The following is a 16769-nucleotide window of genomic DNA, read 5'->3' as shown; positions in this document are numbered from 1 at the left end:
ACCTCTTCAGGAGCAACCTTTCAGGCAACCTTAGCTACAAAACAGCCACCCTAACCTCATTCTGTCAGAAATGAAAGATATGTGTGTGGTACGTGGGTGTACATGTGTGTAATAGAGGTACCAGCTGAAGACACCAAAGCTGGGTGCAGTTCCCTCTTCAGTCACAACTGCATTCCCAAAGGAGATGAAGTAATAAGAACTGAAACTGTGACAAGGAAATAAATCATTTGGAGGATCAGATCAGAGGCAATCCCAGAACCCCGTGAAGTGTAACTGTACAACAACTAATTTCTTTTTCCAGTTCCCCAGTGGTTATTTAAACTTAGACGTGAAGACATACCTTTGAACACTCAGAAATTTATATGTATTTCTACATTCACGTCCCTATAGGCTGGTACCAAACGCACACGTACGCAGCGACACGTTCAAAGGGCGGATGGCCTCAGAGCGGGTCCGAGCCGGGAGGAAGCCGCCCGCCGCAGCAGGGCCGCTCCCCTGCAGGAGACGAACACTGCTGGGGGGCGTGGGCGCCATTTCCTTCAGCGGGAGGCGCGGGCCTGCGCTGGAGGCGGTACCGGGGAGCAGCTGCACGGCTCACACAAGTCCCTCAGGGTCTCTTCTCCGGCGCGGCGACCGCTGGCGACCCCGCAGTGCCGTCAGGGGGCTGCTCCGGCCCGGGCGGCTGGAACATGGGCCGGTAGATATAGAGCCCGCTGACCACGCCGAGCGCCACGGCCAGCGCCACCTGCGGCAGCGGCAGCCGGCCCCACATGCCGCCAGGCGGCGCTGCGGCACCGGCACCCAGACACGCGCGAGACGCCTCTCCGAGCCCTTCGCCCCCAGGCGGGGTCAGGCGAGGGGGGACAGCGGCGGGAAGCGAGGCAGGGAGTGCGGCGAGCCTCGGCCCGGTAGCGCTTCGGTCCACGGCCCCAAGCAGCGCCGTGCCAGGCCGGCGCCCCTCACCTGAAGGCAGGGAGACCACAGAGCGGAGACCTCCCGTTCGCTAGAGTGACCGGAAGGAAGTGACGGCGGCGCGGAGGCGGTGCATGCGCCGCATGCGCCGCTGCCGCAGCCCCGCCCCTCCCATGGCTGCTGTTGGTGGGCTGCTGGATCGGGCACGGCGGAAGGAAGCAGTGCGGCTCCGCAGGCGGCGGTCAGTGTTGTACAGCGATCCCAGCGCAGCCGCCGGGCAGGCAGGAGCAGGTGAGCGGGGCGGGGCGGAGGAGTGGTGACCCCAGCGGGACCGGAGACTGACAGCCTTTCCCCTTGCAGGCGCTGCGGGCGGGCCGGCGCGGCTGCTGGCTCTCGCGGTGGCGCTACGGGCGCTCAACTGCTTCCTTGTGCAGACCAGCTTCGTTCCGGACGAGTACTGGCAGGCGCTGGAGGTTGCGCATCGCATGGTCTTCAAATATCCTTCTCCGCTCGGGACCCCGCAGCTCTTAGGCACAGAAGCAGATGCCTCCACCGGGGCAGGTCTGAGAATAGAGCTGCTCGAAAAAAGCTTAACTGTAGTTGTTCGTGTTTATCCTTAACATTAATAATTATGGCCACCTTACTTGGGAATGGGCACATGGCTTAAGGAGCTACTCGTACCCACTTATCTTTGCAGGCATCTACAAAGCTTTGCAGCTGCTGGCTCAGGATGATGTTCAGCTACTGGTGAGTGCATCTGCTACTAAAATTAAATTTAAAAGTATTGCATTTAAAATTCAGTGTGCGTTTATCATTTTCGAGGTAAAATATAAAGCCTTGAATCTCGCAGTTAGAGATGTCTGAGCACGCAGACCTCACAGAAGCATTTCGCATGAGTAAACAACGCTTTCATAGACCTCCCATCACAGCACTCATGCCTGTGACTGCAGAGCATTATTCCTGGTCTCCATCACTCTCCCTGAATTTCATACTGATACTGTTTGTCACTGCATCATAACTGCTCAATGGTTCAGTTTTCTGAAGTGTTTAATAATACATATTTGTACTACGCTCTCTAACAACAGCCCCTTTTGATTACATTGGAGATAAATGGCAAAAATTTGTATTTATAATTTCTAAACACTTTCAGTTGAACTGTATCCTTGTTCTAACAGAAATGCTAGTCTTACCAAAGGACCTTACTATTTAAAAAAATGGTAAAAAGCTATAGTGAATATTCACTGATTGACCATTTTCATGTCTGAACAGTCAGTCACTAATTCAGTAGCCCTCTCTTCAGACTTGGAAGCGAACAGGTTTGTTGCAAGTGAAACTTTCTCTCTGCTGACATAGATCTGGATCCCTAGACTTGCACAGGCAGTGCTGGCAGCTTTTGCTGATGTGAAGCTTTACTCACTAGTGCAACACCTTGAAAATGCAGAAACAGCAAAGTGGGTGGTGAGTCTCAGCTTTTAAAAACAATTATGCATGTTAACAAACACTGTTTGCTGCAGTGTGAACAGCAGCAAAATGACAGTAAGTCATTTATCATTATCTCCAGAACAAGCATTATCACCTTCATTTAAACAACAGTATTTAACTTTTCTCCCTGTGCATTAGTTTGTTCATCATTCTTTTCAGTACTTCTGCCAGCTGTGTTCCTGGTTTACATGGTATTCCTGTACCAGAACTCTAACAAACACCATGGAAACTCTTCTTACCATTTTTGCGCTTTCCTACTATCCAATAAGAGGTTCAAAGATGGGGAGCAGGTGAGCAGCCTTCTACTAACAGTACTGGTAATTTTTTAGCTTGGGATAACACTTTAAAATGTTAACTTTTATCTTAAAATATAAGGCAATCAAAATCACCTGATTCCTGTAGCAAGAGCTCTAGATCATGGGGGGGGGTGGTGGGAAGAGCAGTTGTATTTCCTCTTAATTGAAGCCATGACAGGGCTGGTATTTAAAATAACTATTATCCAGTTCCCTTGTGCAAATTACTACTTTATGAGAAACTTTAAACTGGACTTTAAAGGATTTGAATTTGTGATAACTCAGGAAAAGATAGCTAGAGCTTGTTTGGATTCAGATACAGGTGAATTCCTGGTAATTACTTTCCTTACCAGCTATCTATTTTAAGCAAGTATGTGCTTTTAGTTAGGAAATCCACTGCAAATAAAGCAGTTATGTAGTTGGCAGCCTTTCAAGGAAAAGTATGTTTTTTCTTGTATCTGCAAGATACAAGAGTATTTGCATTGAGAGAATCAGTTATCCGCAGCATGAAAAACTTTGGTCAGAGACATGATTGTTGAGATACCACTATCTGCAAAAGAACTGACCAAGTCTTTTGGTAAAGGTATGTTTTTCTTATGTTCCCTCATTCTAGCTGCAAATATTTAGCTTTGATAGCACTTGCAATTGTTATTCGTCCCACTGCTGTTATCCCGTGGATACCTTTGGTCTTCAGTCATTTTTTGCAAGAACAAAGGAAAGCAGACTTTATCCTACACAGATGCATTCCAGTAGGGTAAGTTCTTTCTGAATTTAAACTCTGCACAGCTGTATTTTAAGACTAATTTTACTATTGCAAAGGCAGACAACCCAAAAAATCTGATTTAATAAACAAGGACAAAAATAGGGTCCTTTGCAAAAGCTGAAAGAAGGAGCACGCTTCCTTTCAATTAAAGTATATGTTGCAAAACAGCACTAGAAGAGATTTCATGAGGGCAAGCCACAAACACCATTCCAGCTTAATCTGGGATTGTGCCAAGGATACCGGGTGATGGCCAGTGGCCACAAGTATGGATAATCGCAAAAAGGATTAGGAATCAGGGAGTTTTGACAGCTATTTGGAGAAGAGTAGAATCTGATGCAAAAGCAATCCAACCAATATCAGTGCAACCAACTTTCCATTTTTGCAGACTGGTCACAATAGGAGCCTCTTTAATAATTGACCGTGTGTTTTTTGGTGAGGTAAGTTGTTTTAAATTTGATTTACATGGAGAAGGCTGGGTTTTAGCATTTTAACACAGGCAGATGTTTCACACTTCTCTTAACTTGTTACTTCTGTGAATATTTGGCCTATCATCTCTAAATACACCTTAAGCCATAAACCTCCTTAAACACCGACTATTCAGTTATTTTAAATGATGGACTCTTACTTAAAACTGGTAAATGCTCAGCTTAATAAATCAACAGTTACCAACAGATTACAAAACTTACACATGCCTGTATTTAATTGCTAAATGTAGGAAATCTGTGTGATGAGTCCTGGTGGAAAACAAGTATGAATGAAAATCCTGTATCATTTAAGGCCAGTGATAACTGCATAATTCAATTTAGCTGCTGGTTTTCATTCTGGATTTGTATTTAACTTCTCCCCTTCCCCCAAATCTCCCAGTGGGTACTGGTTCAGCTGAACTTCTTGAAATTCAACGTGCTGCAAAATTTTGGAACGTTTTATGGATCTCATCCTTGGCACTGGTACTTCACTCAGGGACTACCAGTCATCTTGGGTACCCATCTGCCTTTTTTTATTCATGGCTGTGTGCTGGCACCAAAAAGGTATCGCATCTTTTTAATGGCAGTGATTTGGACAGTGTTGGTGTACAGGTAATTTCTCCTAAATCTAACTACTTTCGCTGGTTGTGTTCTTTTCAAAGCTAATGTCACCTCTAGAACAAAGCATGGTATTCAGGTTAAGTGATACAAAACTTTGAACTATTCAAACACTCCAAGAAATGCAGCCAGTTATTCAATAGTGTCTAGAATTTTATGTAATCTTATTTCTTGTATTGCTACAAAGCATGCATTTTTAGAATTGATTAGACCCTTACAGAATCAAGTAATTCTGCATTAAATTCAATGGAAAAGGGGGCAAAAAACCCCAAACCCTAACAAACCCAACCAACCAATTACTTAATAGGTGTTTAAGCAATAATAGAACCAGTTAGAAAACTATATTTACTAGATGCCTGTTAACAAACATACTGTTGCATTTGGTTCTTTAATACTTCCCCAGTAAGATGAGGTGTTCTTAGGCCTCTAAAACTTACTCTATTCACAAGTCTACACACAGCTGCTAAAATCTGTCATAGGACTGACTGTATGTCTCATTTTAAGGTGAGAACTAGAGAAAAGGTAAACTGTTTCTAAGCATCTGAATTAAATGAGAGACACAAGACAAGAAAAGATACAGCATATTAATAAATACCAAATAATACAAAGTGATAAATGATATTAGATTACATATTAGCAGAATATAGCACAACAGTATAAAGGCTGCAAATGCCATCTGTTCTTACTGTCTGACTCAGAACTGGGTGTAGCTCTATTGGATTTAAATCTTTTTTACTCCCTCAGTCTTACAAGAATCTGTTCTGTTACCTGACATGAGTCTTGCAGTAATCCCCAAAAGTATCTCCTAAATTGGCTTGGGAAATTGTGTCAAGTTGTATTAGCAGAGCTGAATGTTTCTTTGTTAGATATAAATGTGTACTTGAATCTTAGCTTCTCATTCACACTTTTTATTGTGTTTTATTAGACAGCAAATTGGTGAAGTACTACCTAAGTTGCATCTTGCAGTCATAGATTCAGCCCACATAATTGGTAGAGTAGTAGCCAGGTAGTTTTATTAGTGCTTGGTTTAAAGTAACAATTTAACTTAATGTACTCATTATGTTCTTAAAAAGTGACAATTTGGATTTTTACTCTAAGCTGCTGCCATGCCAAAAACTTTAGTACATGCAGGTGCTTTTTCCTCAAGCCCTCCATGCTCTAAAAACCACATTTTGTCAACAGAACTGATGCATGCAACTTTCTCGCTGTAGTGTTATATGTTTTATTACAGCATGCTGAGCCACAAAGAATTCAGGTTCATCTACCCAGTACTGCCATTTTGCATATTTTTTTGTGGTAAGCATAGTTTCAAATATATTGCAACCTTCCCTGTATATAATTTTTACCTGAAGAGAGACCATTAATAGTCAATATAAGTATTTGGCAAAGGATTCTTAAAACTAACACAACCTTTTCTTACAGCTAGGAAAAGTTAAAAAAAAAATTAGGAACAGTGTGACAGAAGCACAGATGCAGAATCCTTAGCATGGATAATAGTACCTCCTGCAAAACAATACAAAAATTGCCTCAGTGATTTCTAACTTTTTAGCAATGACACCCTTGCAGTAAATTTTGTTCCTTGTCTCCTCTGTAGTATTTTTCCACTCAGTTCTCTCAAATATGCTCAACAAATCCTTTGAATATTGATTAAAACTAAGTATTCAAAACTTAAAATTATCATTGATAGATCCAGATGTGTTAGTAGGTGGTGCTAGGAAGTTTTTTTATATTTAAGAAAACTAGGTACTCGGTAGTGTACCTATAGGAAAAGACATAAGGTCTAGTATGCTGAAAAGTTACAAAGGAAAGATTAAAACTTTTGAAACATGAAGCTGCATTGCTGTAGTTTCAAAACAGATGAACCAATGAAATGTGTAGTTTTCTTTAACCTGTTTGGCTAGCCTAAACAAAAGTAAATCTTATTTGAATAATTCTCTCTGATGAGATCAGGTATGTAGTATGTCTTGGCTTAGTTCAAGAGCAGATTTGAGATGAATCAGTTCTACCTCACATGCAGAAAAATTCCAACCAGACCACTATTGTTTGTTAATATCCCTCAACTTTCATGTCTATAAGGGACTGATCTGCACAATTTCTCAAGAGATAATTACATTTGGATCCTGTAGTAAAGTAAAAAAAATAACTAAGGTTATTTCTAGTAACTCAGTGGTTATAAAGCTGTCTTTAAACTGCTCAAAACATTATAAATAAAAGCAGAAAAAAAAAACCCACATGAATTGAAGTCTTTTCCAAGCACAATTAAAGATAAATTAAGAGTGTTTCACAGAAGTAGTAAAACAAATGCCTATAATATATTTCCACTTGAGCTTAAACCACAGACTAATTAGGGGACTTTGTTTTCATCTGAGATTAAGATCTGCAATTTGTCAGAACAGACCAGCTTAAGACTAACTTAACTTACTTGTTACTGCCTTTGAAACAGGCCTATTCTAACTTGTTTTTGTGATTCAGTAAAGGTGGTCACGGGGCTAGGCTGCATAAAATATTTTTATCTCCTAATACTGACAAGCACATGACTTGATGAGTGTTTCCACACTGGCTGCAACATGAAGCTGCCTTCTGTGCCAGATTCATCTAAGTTGTGGTTGTGAGAAACAGGTTTATACAGCTATTTCCCACCAGAAGAAATGTCTCACCCTGTTGTTGGCTCTTTCAAGAAAAGTGGGGAGGAAAGGGCAGGGATGAGAGATGGGAAAAGATAGAGGAGTAAGCTTTTCCAAGGATAGTAGCCTAAAAACAAGTAACAATAAGAAAATGCTGTAGCTTTCAGCATGTTGGAAAGGAAGACCACCACAGCCATACCAAAGCACATGTAGTTGCCATTTATTCTGGCTCTACTTGGACAGGAGTGAATCAGAACACATCAATAAGTCAACACGTATCATTCATCCAAACTACTGAATGGACTATTTTTCCCCATAAGCAATTTAAGCTCTAAAGAGACAAAGCACTGGCTTTGAAATCATACTTCTGTACTTCAAAAAACAAGTATAGGCTTAACATTTACACTGTTAAATCCAATAGTTAATAAAGGCAAAGTCTAACCTTTGAATTCCCATTCAAAGAGCAAAGACCAAGAACACTTATATCACTTATAAGCAAGGTACTTTGTTACCAATCAAGTAACGGTTTTCTAACAAGTTATGGTACTTTCAAAAATATGGTGTGGAACTGTATTTCTTTCTTTCTAAAACCTTCTCAAATGTTTCTATAGGATATTCATTGAAACACTTGAAAGCATGGAAGAAATCTGCAGCAAGTTTCCTGCTTTTATCAAACTTAGTCCCAGCTCTGTACACAGGCTTGATTCACCAGCGAGGCCCTCTTGATGTTATGAGCCACATACAGCAACTCTGTAATAACTCTTACCAGTCCCAAGCTTTTGTCTTCTTCATGATGCCGTGCCACTCTACTCCATTTTACAGGTATTAAAATAGTTAACAGTTTACTGTATTAAAATCCATACATTTAAGCAGAAATTAAGGTGGGTTTTTTTCCTAAGGATAGACCTATACAGGAAGTTTTAATTTTTCATACAGCCAATACAGAATGAATAGGGGAAATAGGCCAAATGCTTATACCATAGAATAAAATTTAATATCTAAGCTTTTTTTCAGCTTTTGTAAAATAGCTTTGTATGAGGATATACAGTTAGTCTTATGACTTCTGAAAGTAATTAATACTGCTTCATTTATCTGTAGCAAAGCTAAAGAGTAATTTTTACAATCAATCTGTTAATTTTAACTTCTGCTGCTAGAAAGTAATGTAATTACAACATGCAATGTCCAAGGTCATTATTCCAAAAAGTTTGTAATAGATCTTGGCAAGTAAACAAATATTAAAGCAGATACAGTGAAGTTGGTATGGAAAAGTACTTTTTCAATAAACTGATGTTACGCAGATGGTATTTTTATTAAGATAAATCTGCTTTCTGTGAACTTCTAATAACACAGTCACAACAGCTTTCACATGAAATATAGAGGAAAGAAAATGGGACTCTGGGGTAAAAAAAAAAAAAAAACTAAGTATTTGATTTTAGCTTTGACTGAGGTATCTTTAAGTGATGAATCACTTCAAATCTTAGATATTGATCAGTTTATCCTGAAGTGTTTGTTTTGTTTGTCTCTCTAGTCATGTTCACTGTCCTCTAAAAATGAGATTCCTTCAGTGTCCCCCAGACTTAACTGGAAATGAGAGCTATATTGATGAAGCAGATGTATTTTACTCTGATCCACTTGGTTGGCTTAATAAGGAGTTTTACAATGATACGTTATTACCCAGTCACTTGATCTTCTTCAGTGTGCTAGAACAGGTATGGTAACTGCAAAATCAAACAAACTAGTTTTAAGGTCAAGATACAAAATAAACTAGGGAGGAGTTATAGTTTTTTGGAAATTGCTGTCCACAACTTTTTATAACAGCTTAAATTAAAACTAAACCACCTAGTCTGTAATACAGATACCATTCCAGCAATACATATACTTCACATTCATGTATGCAGTCTCCTCTGTGCTATGTCTAGATGCCATAAAGTAACGTTTTACAGAATTCTTCTCAAAGCCATATTAAACCAAATGTGCAGTCTGTTCTCAGAACCATGCACTTTTAAGTAAGCAACAGTGGCAAGCAAAAATGCCTGCAGTTAGACTACCTTTTCCCCTCACTTCAGTGGTGTCTAAATTTCCACACTGGATAGGATCAGTCAGGATTGGTACCTCTTTTTCTAGCAGTCTTTCTTAAAATAAAGGATAAAACTTCCAGGGGACAGTTGAATTGATAATTTCAGAGGAGTCTGGAACACTATTCTGATGCTTCCAGCTGTGTTTTCTGACTGGAAACCAATGTATGTTCATTTACAGGAAATATCATCATTTCTAGCTTTAAGGGGCTATGAGAAAACAGCCACTGTCTTTCACACTCACATTCCTCAAGGACGTATTGGAAGCCACATTTACATCTACAGGAAAAATACTGAAATGAATCACACCTGAAGATCAGTTTCTAGACTTAAGACCAAATGAGATCAATTTTGTGTAGCAGTACTATGCTTAGAAGATGTTGTACTTCAGAACGGAGAGCATAGGGAGTCTGAAACCGGGTAAGTCAAATGGGGAGGTCTGATCAGGCAGCCATTGCCTGTCAGGAAACACATACACATGTTCCTGAAGGCAACTACAGTAGTAGTGTGGCAGGGTGGGGCTACTGACCTATGTTATAACACTGGAAAACATTAGGAAGACCAAAGTTACCATATGACTATTTAAGCAATAAAAAAATTAGACAAGACTGGACCATTTTTATAGCACTGTACAGCTATGCTAGGTTGTTTTATAAATAAACACTTCTACCCACAATGTCTCTTTATTTTGTTCTACAATATGCAGATAGGCAAGACATTTCAAGTGCTTAAATCAGCAAGCTGATTAGGACGCAGCACAGCAAATTCTTCACAATTCAACAGGCTCTTGAACACCCACCCCCTCAAAGACAAGAAGCAAGTGTAAGATTACAAAACACTAACAAATACATTACCATAATGTAGCCATAATGAAGACCTATTTTTTGAAGGATGAGATGAAGTTAGTATATCAAACACTGGAGTTAATTATTGGTACATTATGCATGATCAAGCTTGAACTACACTAATGGAATGCAATTAAGCATATTTTTCACACACAAGTCACTGCATGACTGACTTCTGGAACAATACTGCTGGCACCCAACTATCGCTTCCAAAGAACAGTTAAAGCAACAGTACAGAATATGCAAACTGGAAAGCTTGACTTCAGCCTTTTAACAAAAATGTGTAAAAATCAAATTATTTAGAGAAAAGAACTTGCATCTTGCTGCTTTGTTGAAAACAATTAGTTTCTGGAGAGGATGTGAATTCTAATTTCATTTTTACCATAAATTACTCAGTATTTGGGATCAAAGGGTAATTGCCCCAATTCTATTTCAAGATTTGCCATGTGTCTTCCATTAGTGCGACCATGTTTTTGCCATTTACCTTCTCTTTTATTATGGTGGTGGTACTTCTGAGCTTGTTTTTCATGCCTGGAATTTTCAGTTTGTGTATAAGAAGGCCTTTTAGGTCGACTGCAAGGAGTAAACAAAAGCTTATTACCACTTTTACAAAAAGCATCTCTAAAAGCATTTTGAAACACAGTTACATTGTCAAGAACAGCTTTTAACATGCCGAGTATGACTGAAAAACCCCTAAAATTAGTATCAAAGTAGTCCTTTCTCTTGTAAGCAATAATGGGGGTGGTATTTGTTTCCTGAAATTATCAATAAGGTAGTACATTTAAAATAAATCCTTTCTTGAAAGAAAAATGCTCTGCAGCTGCTTACCCGAAGTTCTTTTTAGACTAAAGCCAGGTAAGCAGATGTTTGATTACCCCTTCTGTGATGCTTGAGTAAGGTCTCAATCTGTTTTTCAGTTGCTCTATCCTATTCTGCTCTATAATGAGAAACTTCTCAAACCCTCAGGGAAGCAGGCTTTGTGCACCGCGGGCACTTCAGGGGTTTTCATGTACAATAACTACATTTATAGAGAGGGGGCACTGACAAAATACTGATGCTCACTGTTGCAGTTTTTGATTTAAACAGTGCAATTATACTACATGCTGTTACCATGTGACCAGCATCCCTAGCCTTCTGCTAAGCTAGATTAAGACTATTTTAATCCTCAGTATCACATAAATATCTGTATAATGCTATCAGGAAATTAATAAGTTCTGTTTTTCTGCAAACTGAATTAAAATGCTCAAAATTTAAGTATTAATTAAAAATGAACTTCATTTTAGTGATTAAATAGAAGTATTCAGACTAAAAATAAAAACAAAACTTACAACATATGTTTGCCAAAGCTGCATATTAAAAAGGATACTTGGTAGCTGATAATAGGAGCATCATCCTCATGGTTGAACTTTTAACAAGAGAAAGTACTACCTGACAATCACTTAGTAACCCCAAAGTGGTTAAATGTTCATTTTATACTGCAATAAACACATGAAATAGTAAGTCCAGAAGAGAAACCTGACTCAGGAGCTGCGCTTTGATCTAAATACGCTTTGCACTGAATGCCAGCACAGGGAGAAGTCCTATTATGTCTACAAGGACAACTTCTTATGTATTATACATTAGTTACCTGATCAGAATAAACAGTAGCACAAGAGACTATATAGCCAATTTTGTAATAGCAATGATATTAAAAGCCACATAAAACACACAGGTGTTCCAGAAAGAGCAAGTTCCACACAATATATTAAGGCTTAATTTTCTTTCACCAAAGTCGATGCAGTAGAAAGAGTCTACTACATCTAGCTCCATTGGGCCAGCCAGGCAGCACATCACAACTGCTCTGTAGAAGCCCTGAGAATACCATTAAATATGGCAAAGTAATGTAGGAACCAATTCATGGCAAGGACCTTTGTAAGCAAGTCTGAACAAAATTTAGTTAGGTTCAGAATCTGAACTAAAGCCTACCGTTTGAATAGCTCTGCTCTGAGCACACAGACTCAGTATTACAGTAAGCTGTAACAGAGTAGTGAAATTCCTCAAAAGCCAGCAAGGAACATCCCTGCCAGAACGGGACTTCGAGACTACTCAAATATATCCCAAAACCTTGTCATTCAATGAAAGACAACAAGGAAGTCCTAGTTAATGCTTCTTCTGAGATAGTTATTCAGTCCCTCAGACAGACAAACATAGCTGTTCAATCTGATGTAATCCCACTTGCAGTTACAAGGTTTTCTGGAAACTTCAACAGAAACACTAGTTTGTGTTGCATACAGTGAATTTGTAGTGCCTCCCAGACTAACATCCCACACACAAGATTTATAAGGTACTACAGATCCACTTAATACAACACAATCTAGTATTTCTACTGAGCCCCTCAGAAAGTCTTCTAGCATGTGTATGTATGCGCACACACACGCAAGCTACAAGATACATACACACCAGAAGACTGCCTATTAGAAAAGGGACAGTAGCTGACTTTATGAAGACTACTTAATTGTGTTAACAAGTTCAGGAAACATGGAAACAAACCTGGGTCCATACTGGGGTGAATTATCATAATGAAAGTAGTATTTGTAGATGTATTTGTCCAAATCCTCAAAAACTTTTTCATTATTATTTTGGTATTCCTTCATATCTTCCAGGTAATCCTTGACATCATTAACAAAATCAGTGAAGAGCATCTGGTCATGTATAAATACCCCATTATGAAAAAACTTATCGATAAAATTTTCTAGTTCTCTCCAGTGATGGAAGTTATGTACTTGTTGCAAATACTTTTTCATTAGCCGATTAAATTCATCCACCCTGATAGGATCTGATACTCTGTTAAAGAGACTAATGAATTCTTGACGAGCACATTCAAAAATACCGGAGCAGCCCTTTAGGCCAAACTGTTGTTTTCTATTGCACAAAGGATCATTGAGACATATCTGTGAATCTGTATCTCTTTCAAATGTTGTAAACTGATGTTTTCTTCTATCTCTGAATTCTTTTGCCATGTTAGGTCCCCTGTAATGCATGTGCTTCGGATTCTCATGAGAGGTATGTTCTCGATAAAAAGTTCGAGCTTTCTTGTTTGCCTCGTGTCTTCTATCACTTGACTTCTCCTTTTCATCAAAGATGTTTTTTGTGGTATCTTTGAAGTGTCTGAATGTAGACTTGACAGAATCAGAGAATTTTTTCAGGTTTTCTTTCACTGCTTCTTTAGCCTGCTTAATCTTTTCTTTATGGTGTCTTACAAACTCTTTAGTGGAATTTTTCATAGCATCAAAAGTTTCCTTAACTGAACCAAAAAATGATTCTTTTGATTTCTTCTTAGTCTTACTTTGCCCCTTAGCACCCTTCTTTTGTCCCTTTTCATACATTTCTTGTTTCTCAGTTTGGTCTTTGGCTTCAACATACAGCTTCTCCCACAAGTCAGAGCGTTGCTGCTCAAAGTTTAGTTTTTTTTCTAGTTCTGCTAGTCGTCCTCGCAGAGCTTCTATTTCTTGATTTTCTCTTAATGTATCATCATCTTCATTAGCATTGTCAGGTGTTTGACGAGAACTTAACTGTTCCAGTTCTTTTTTTAGAGCTTCTGTAACATGGCGTTCTTTGTCCAGTTCTCTCCTTAACATCTGTGCCTCTGCAAACAGTGTTTCCTTTTGCCTAAGAAAGTTGTGGTTTCTTTGCTTTTCCTCTTCTAAATGTTCCCTTAGTTTTTGATTTTCCATTACAATAGATTCAGTGCTAGTACCTTTATCTTCTAAGTTTCTAATTTGTTGTCTTAGCTTCCTTAATTCTTCCTGAAGAGAGGCCAAAGCTTTTTCTTCCTTCTCTAGAGATTCTCTTAAGTGCTGATTTTCTGCAGCAAGACTTTTTTTTTGAGATTCAAAGGATTTCTTCTCCACCTCAGGAGAGGACAAGCATGTGGCAAAATCTCCCTTGAGTGACTAATACAAGCAAAAAGAAACAAGCAAAAATACTACAATTAGAATTGTTACAATTTCAGCTAGAAAGATGAAAGACCAAGTGTCCTGGTTTCAGCTGTAACAGTTATTTTTCTCCTTCCTAGTAGCTGGTGCAGTGCTGTGTTTTGGCTTTAGCCTGAGAACAATGCTGATAACACACCAAGCTGATAACACAAGTGTTACTGTTGCTTACAGTAACGCTTACACTGATCAAGGACTTTTCAGTCTCATGGTCTGCCATTGAGAAGGGGGTACAAGAAGCTGGGAGGAAGCAGACAGGACACCTGACCCAAACTAGCCAAAGGGATATTCCGTATCACAGCACATCATGCCCAGTATATAAACTGAGGGAAGGGCGGATAACTGCTCCAGTGTCAGGCTGGGCATCAGTCAGCAGGTGGTGAGCAATTGTACTATGCATAACTTGTGTTCACTGTTGTTTTCTTTTCCCCTTACAGTTTTATATTCTCTCCCCTTGTTATTTCCCTTATCATTATTATTATTAGTAGCAGTAGTTTTGTATTATTATTTCGTTATTGGACTGTTCTTATCTCAACCCGTGGGGTTTACATTCCTTTGATTTTCTCCTCGCCATCCTGCCTGGATGGGGATGTGAGCAAACGGCTGCATGGTGCTGAATTCTGGTTGGTTTAAACCATGACACTAAGCTGGCCCAGGCAGAGTTTACTCGTCATTTTGGATGCAGTGACGTATGTTGAAGCAAGATGCAAAACCAAAGCTAGTTTGTTTATCTTGGATATGCACACAAACACTTTCTTGGCAACAAAGACCATGTGAGAGGCTTCCCCTTCTAACCAGAGGTCATCATCCCTCGCTTGTATTGATTTAACTAGGTAAAGGAGAGTAAACTAGGTACATGAACTGTAACATCCTAAAAGGAAATGAAAATGTGCCTGTTTGATTTTTGTTGATTTATGTTCAGCAAACTGATTTACAGATTACAATCCAAATTATATTAGCAGAAGCAAGAGCATTGAGCAGTTGGGACAGAAATTCAGGAACTGATTTTAAATCAAATTTGTTGTTGAAGATAGGTGTTCATGTAATAGTATCATAACTCAAAAGAATCTCCCCAGACTCTTCGACATCCTTGACAAACTCTCAAACTAAACTAAATTATATATGGATGCTGCTATCAACAACATAAATGAAAAAACACTCAAAACGCATACACACACACACACACAGAGCACTCCCTGATCTTCTCTCTGGGTAATTAAAAAGCGAATTATAAACTTGTAATAGTTTTTTACCAGCCTGTTCTACTTCAACTGTCTTCATTAATGACAACCTGGCATTATGGCATAAGAAAAGAGACAACCTCTGTGTCTGAATAGTTCCCAGACTATACACATAAACCCAGTATGTTTAAACACATTCCAACAACAAATTTGAAAAAATAAAAAAATCTTTGTTAAGAATTGAGGGGAAAGGAAAATTACATTGTCAGAAAGAACTTGCTATAGAAAAATATGTAATGGATTTGTATGACAAATTTCATTTAGTGTAAGATACAGACATGACAGAATAACACAGTAGCTTTCAATTAAACTCATACCTACCCCCAATTTATGATACCCTTTATCTCCTCGCTCTTGTTGGCACTGGTAAAGGTCCTCTTTCATATCTTTTAATTCACGTGTCTTTGTCACCAGCTGCTGACGTTTCTGGACCTGTATTGTACCTACAAAGATAAAAAACCTTTTCTTGATAGTCTGATTTGCATTAAGCAGTTAAAAGAAACCGCTGAACCCAAACTTCATCTTAATTTCCTCTGCAAATTCAAAAGCATTCTTACTTTGCAATTTCTGCCCAGTACTTACTAGCAACTGTTTAGCTGCAACAAAATAAGGACTATAAACCCAGATTGTTATCAGATTGTTACATATTGATTCTGTTTCTCCCAGAGATAAAGAATTTCTCAAACAGACCCCAAAATTTCACTATTACACTGTCTTTTCTTTGATGACAGCAAATGAAGGAATTTTGGAACACTACATAGAAATAAGTTAGATGCAACACAGCAGAAGTTATTGTAGGAAAGGATACATGCAACTTATTCTGTCATTTTTTAGTAACATGCAAGCCAACCAGGATAAAAGGGAGACAATTAGCCCATGCATTATCCACTTCAGAACTACAACATTTACTGTTAAATTGCATGAATGAGAAGATACTAGCACAGTATTTAAATGTCCATGCAGAAACACAGTTATTACACACTGCTTACAAGGCAAGAAGTATTTGCAGGCCCTGTTTTGTTATTCTTGTAATGCGTGAAGGCTAAAGAGTAAGTAAATATCTTATTTTTCAGCTGTCAGATAGAGGCTGAGACACACTGTTTTTTTGGAAAAGATCTCTTCATTGTACTAGCCACCAATTTTTTCCATCAAGTAAAACTTATTTACTAGTAATTTTTACCTATCAGTTTTTAACACTGATACAGTTTGTTTCTTTGCTTTAAAGATTCTCTTGAATTGACCCTACAGCAGATGGCAACAGCAAGTTTTAGGGATTTCTTTCAAAACCAGCGCAGCATATGCAGAGTTCTATTTCTGCATTTAAAGGGGGGGGGGGGGAAGTGTGAGGGGGTGTATTATTAAGCAGAAGAAATTCTGTAATTACTATTACGCCAAGGAATATTTTGTGCTCTAAATTTCTATTTAATGTATTGTCAAAGTATGAACTTAAAAATAGACAATGCTCTACTAAATGAGCTGAA

General features: G+C 38.9%; 3 protein-coding genes across 6 annotated transcripts in view; 1 reads left to right on the top strand and 2 right to left on the bottom strand.

The window, feature by feature from the left end:
• Positions 1-1031, bottom strand: part of RAB27A (RAB27A, member RAS oncogene family) — a 39172-nt gene extending 38141 nt beyond the window's left edge. Inside the window, exon 1 of the mRNA XM_034065879.1 lies at positions 964-1031. The gene's annotated coding sequence lies outside the window, so the exon portion shown is untranslated. The remainder of the gene's footprint in view (positions 1-963) is intronic.
• A 9-nt stretch (positions 1032-1040) lies between these two features.
• PIGB (phosphatidylinositol glycan anchor biosynthesis class B) overlaps positions 1041-16769 on the top strand; it is a 17376-nt gene continuing 1647 nt past the window's right edge. The window contains exons 1-12 of one of the 4 annotated variants that reach the window (XR_004549976.1): positions 1041-1203; positions 1273-1408; positions 1542-1659; positions 2266-2370; positions 2554-2684; positions 3301-3441; positions 3836-3887; positions 4315-4526; positions 5764-5828; positions 7768-7978; positions 8685-8865; positions 9413-9651. Coding sequence is in view for 3 of the 4 variants with exons in the window: in XM_034065876.1 (XP_033921767.1) it covers positions 1047-1203; positions 1273-1408; positions 1542-1659; positions 2266-2370; positions 2554-2684; positions 3301-3441; positions 3836-3887; positions 4315-4526; positions 5764-5828; positions 7768-7978; positions 8685-8865; positions 9413-9544 (1641 nt within the window). In the remaining variant the exon portion in view is untranslated. Of the gene's footprint in view, positions 1204-1272; positions 1474-1541; positions 1660-2265; positions 2371-2553; positions 2685-3300; positions 3442-3835; positions 3888-4314; positions 4527-5763; positions 5829-7767; positions 7979-8684; positions 8866-9412; positions 9908-16769 lie in introns of those variants that run through there. The other 3 variants (XM_034065878.1, XM_034065876.1, XM_034065877.1) reach the window with 3 other exon arrangements.
• CCPG1 (cell cycle progression 1) overlaps positions 8561-16769 on the bottom strand; it is a 25596-nt gene continuing 17387 nt past the window's right edge. Inside the window, exons 7-9 of the mRNA XM_013128240.3 lie at positions 15610-15731; positions 12606-14008; positions 8561-10649 (exon numbers count right to left, since the gene is read on the bottom strand). Of these exons, the coding sequence (XP_012983694.1) occupies positions 10469-10649; positions 12606-14008; positions 15610-15731 (1706 nt within the window). The 3' untranslated portion in view covers positions 8561-10468. The remainder of the gene's footprint in view (positions 10650-12605; positions 14009-15609; positions 15732-16769) is intronic.

The sequence above is a fragment of the Melopsittacus undulatus genome, chromosome 9 (genome assembly GCF_012275295.1).
Source record: "Melopsittacus undulatus isolate bMelUnd1 chromosome 9, bMelUnd1.mat.Z, whole genome shotgun sequence".
Lineage (NCBI taxonomy): Eukaryota > Metazoa > Chordata > Aves > Psittaciformes > Psittaculidae > Melopsittacus > Melopsittacus undulatus.
Note: the sequence above shows the minus strand (reverse complement) of the source record. Positions and strands in the feature narration are given on the sequence as shown.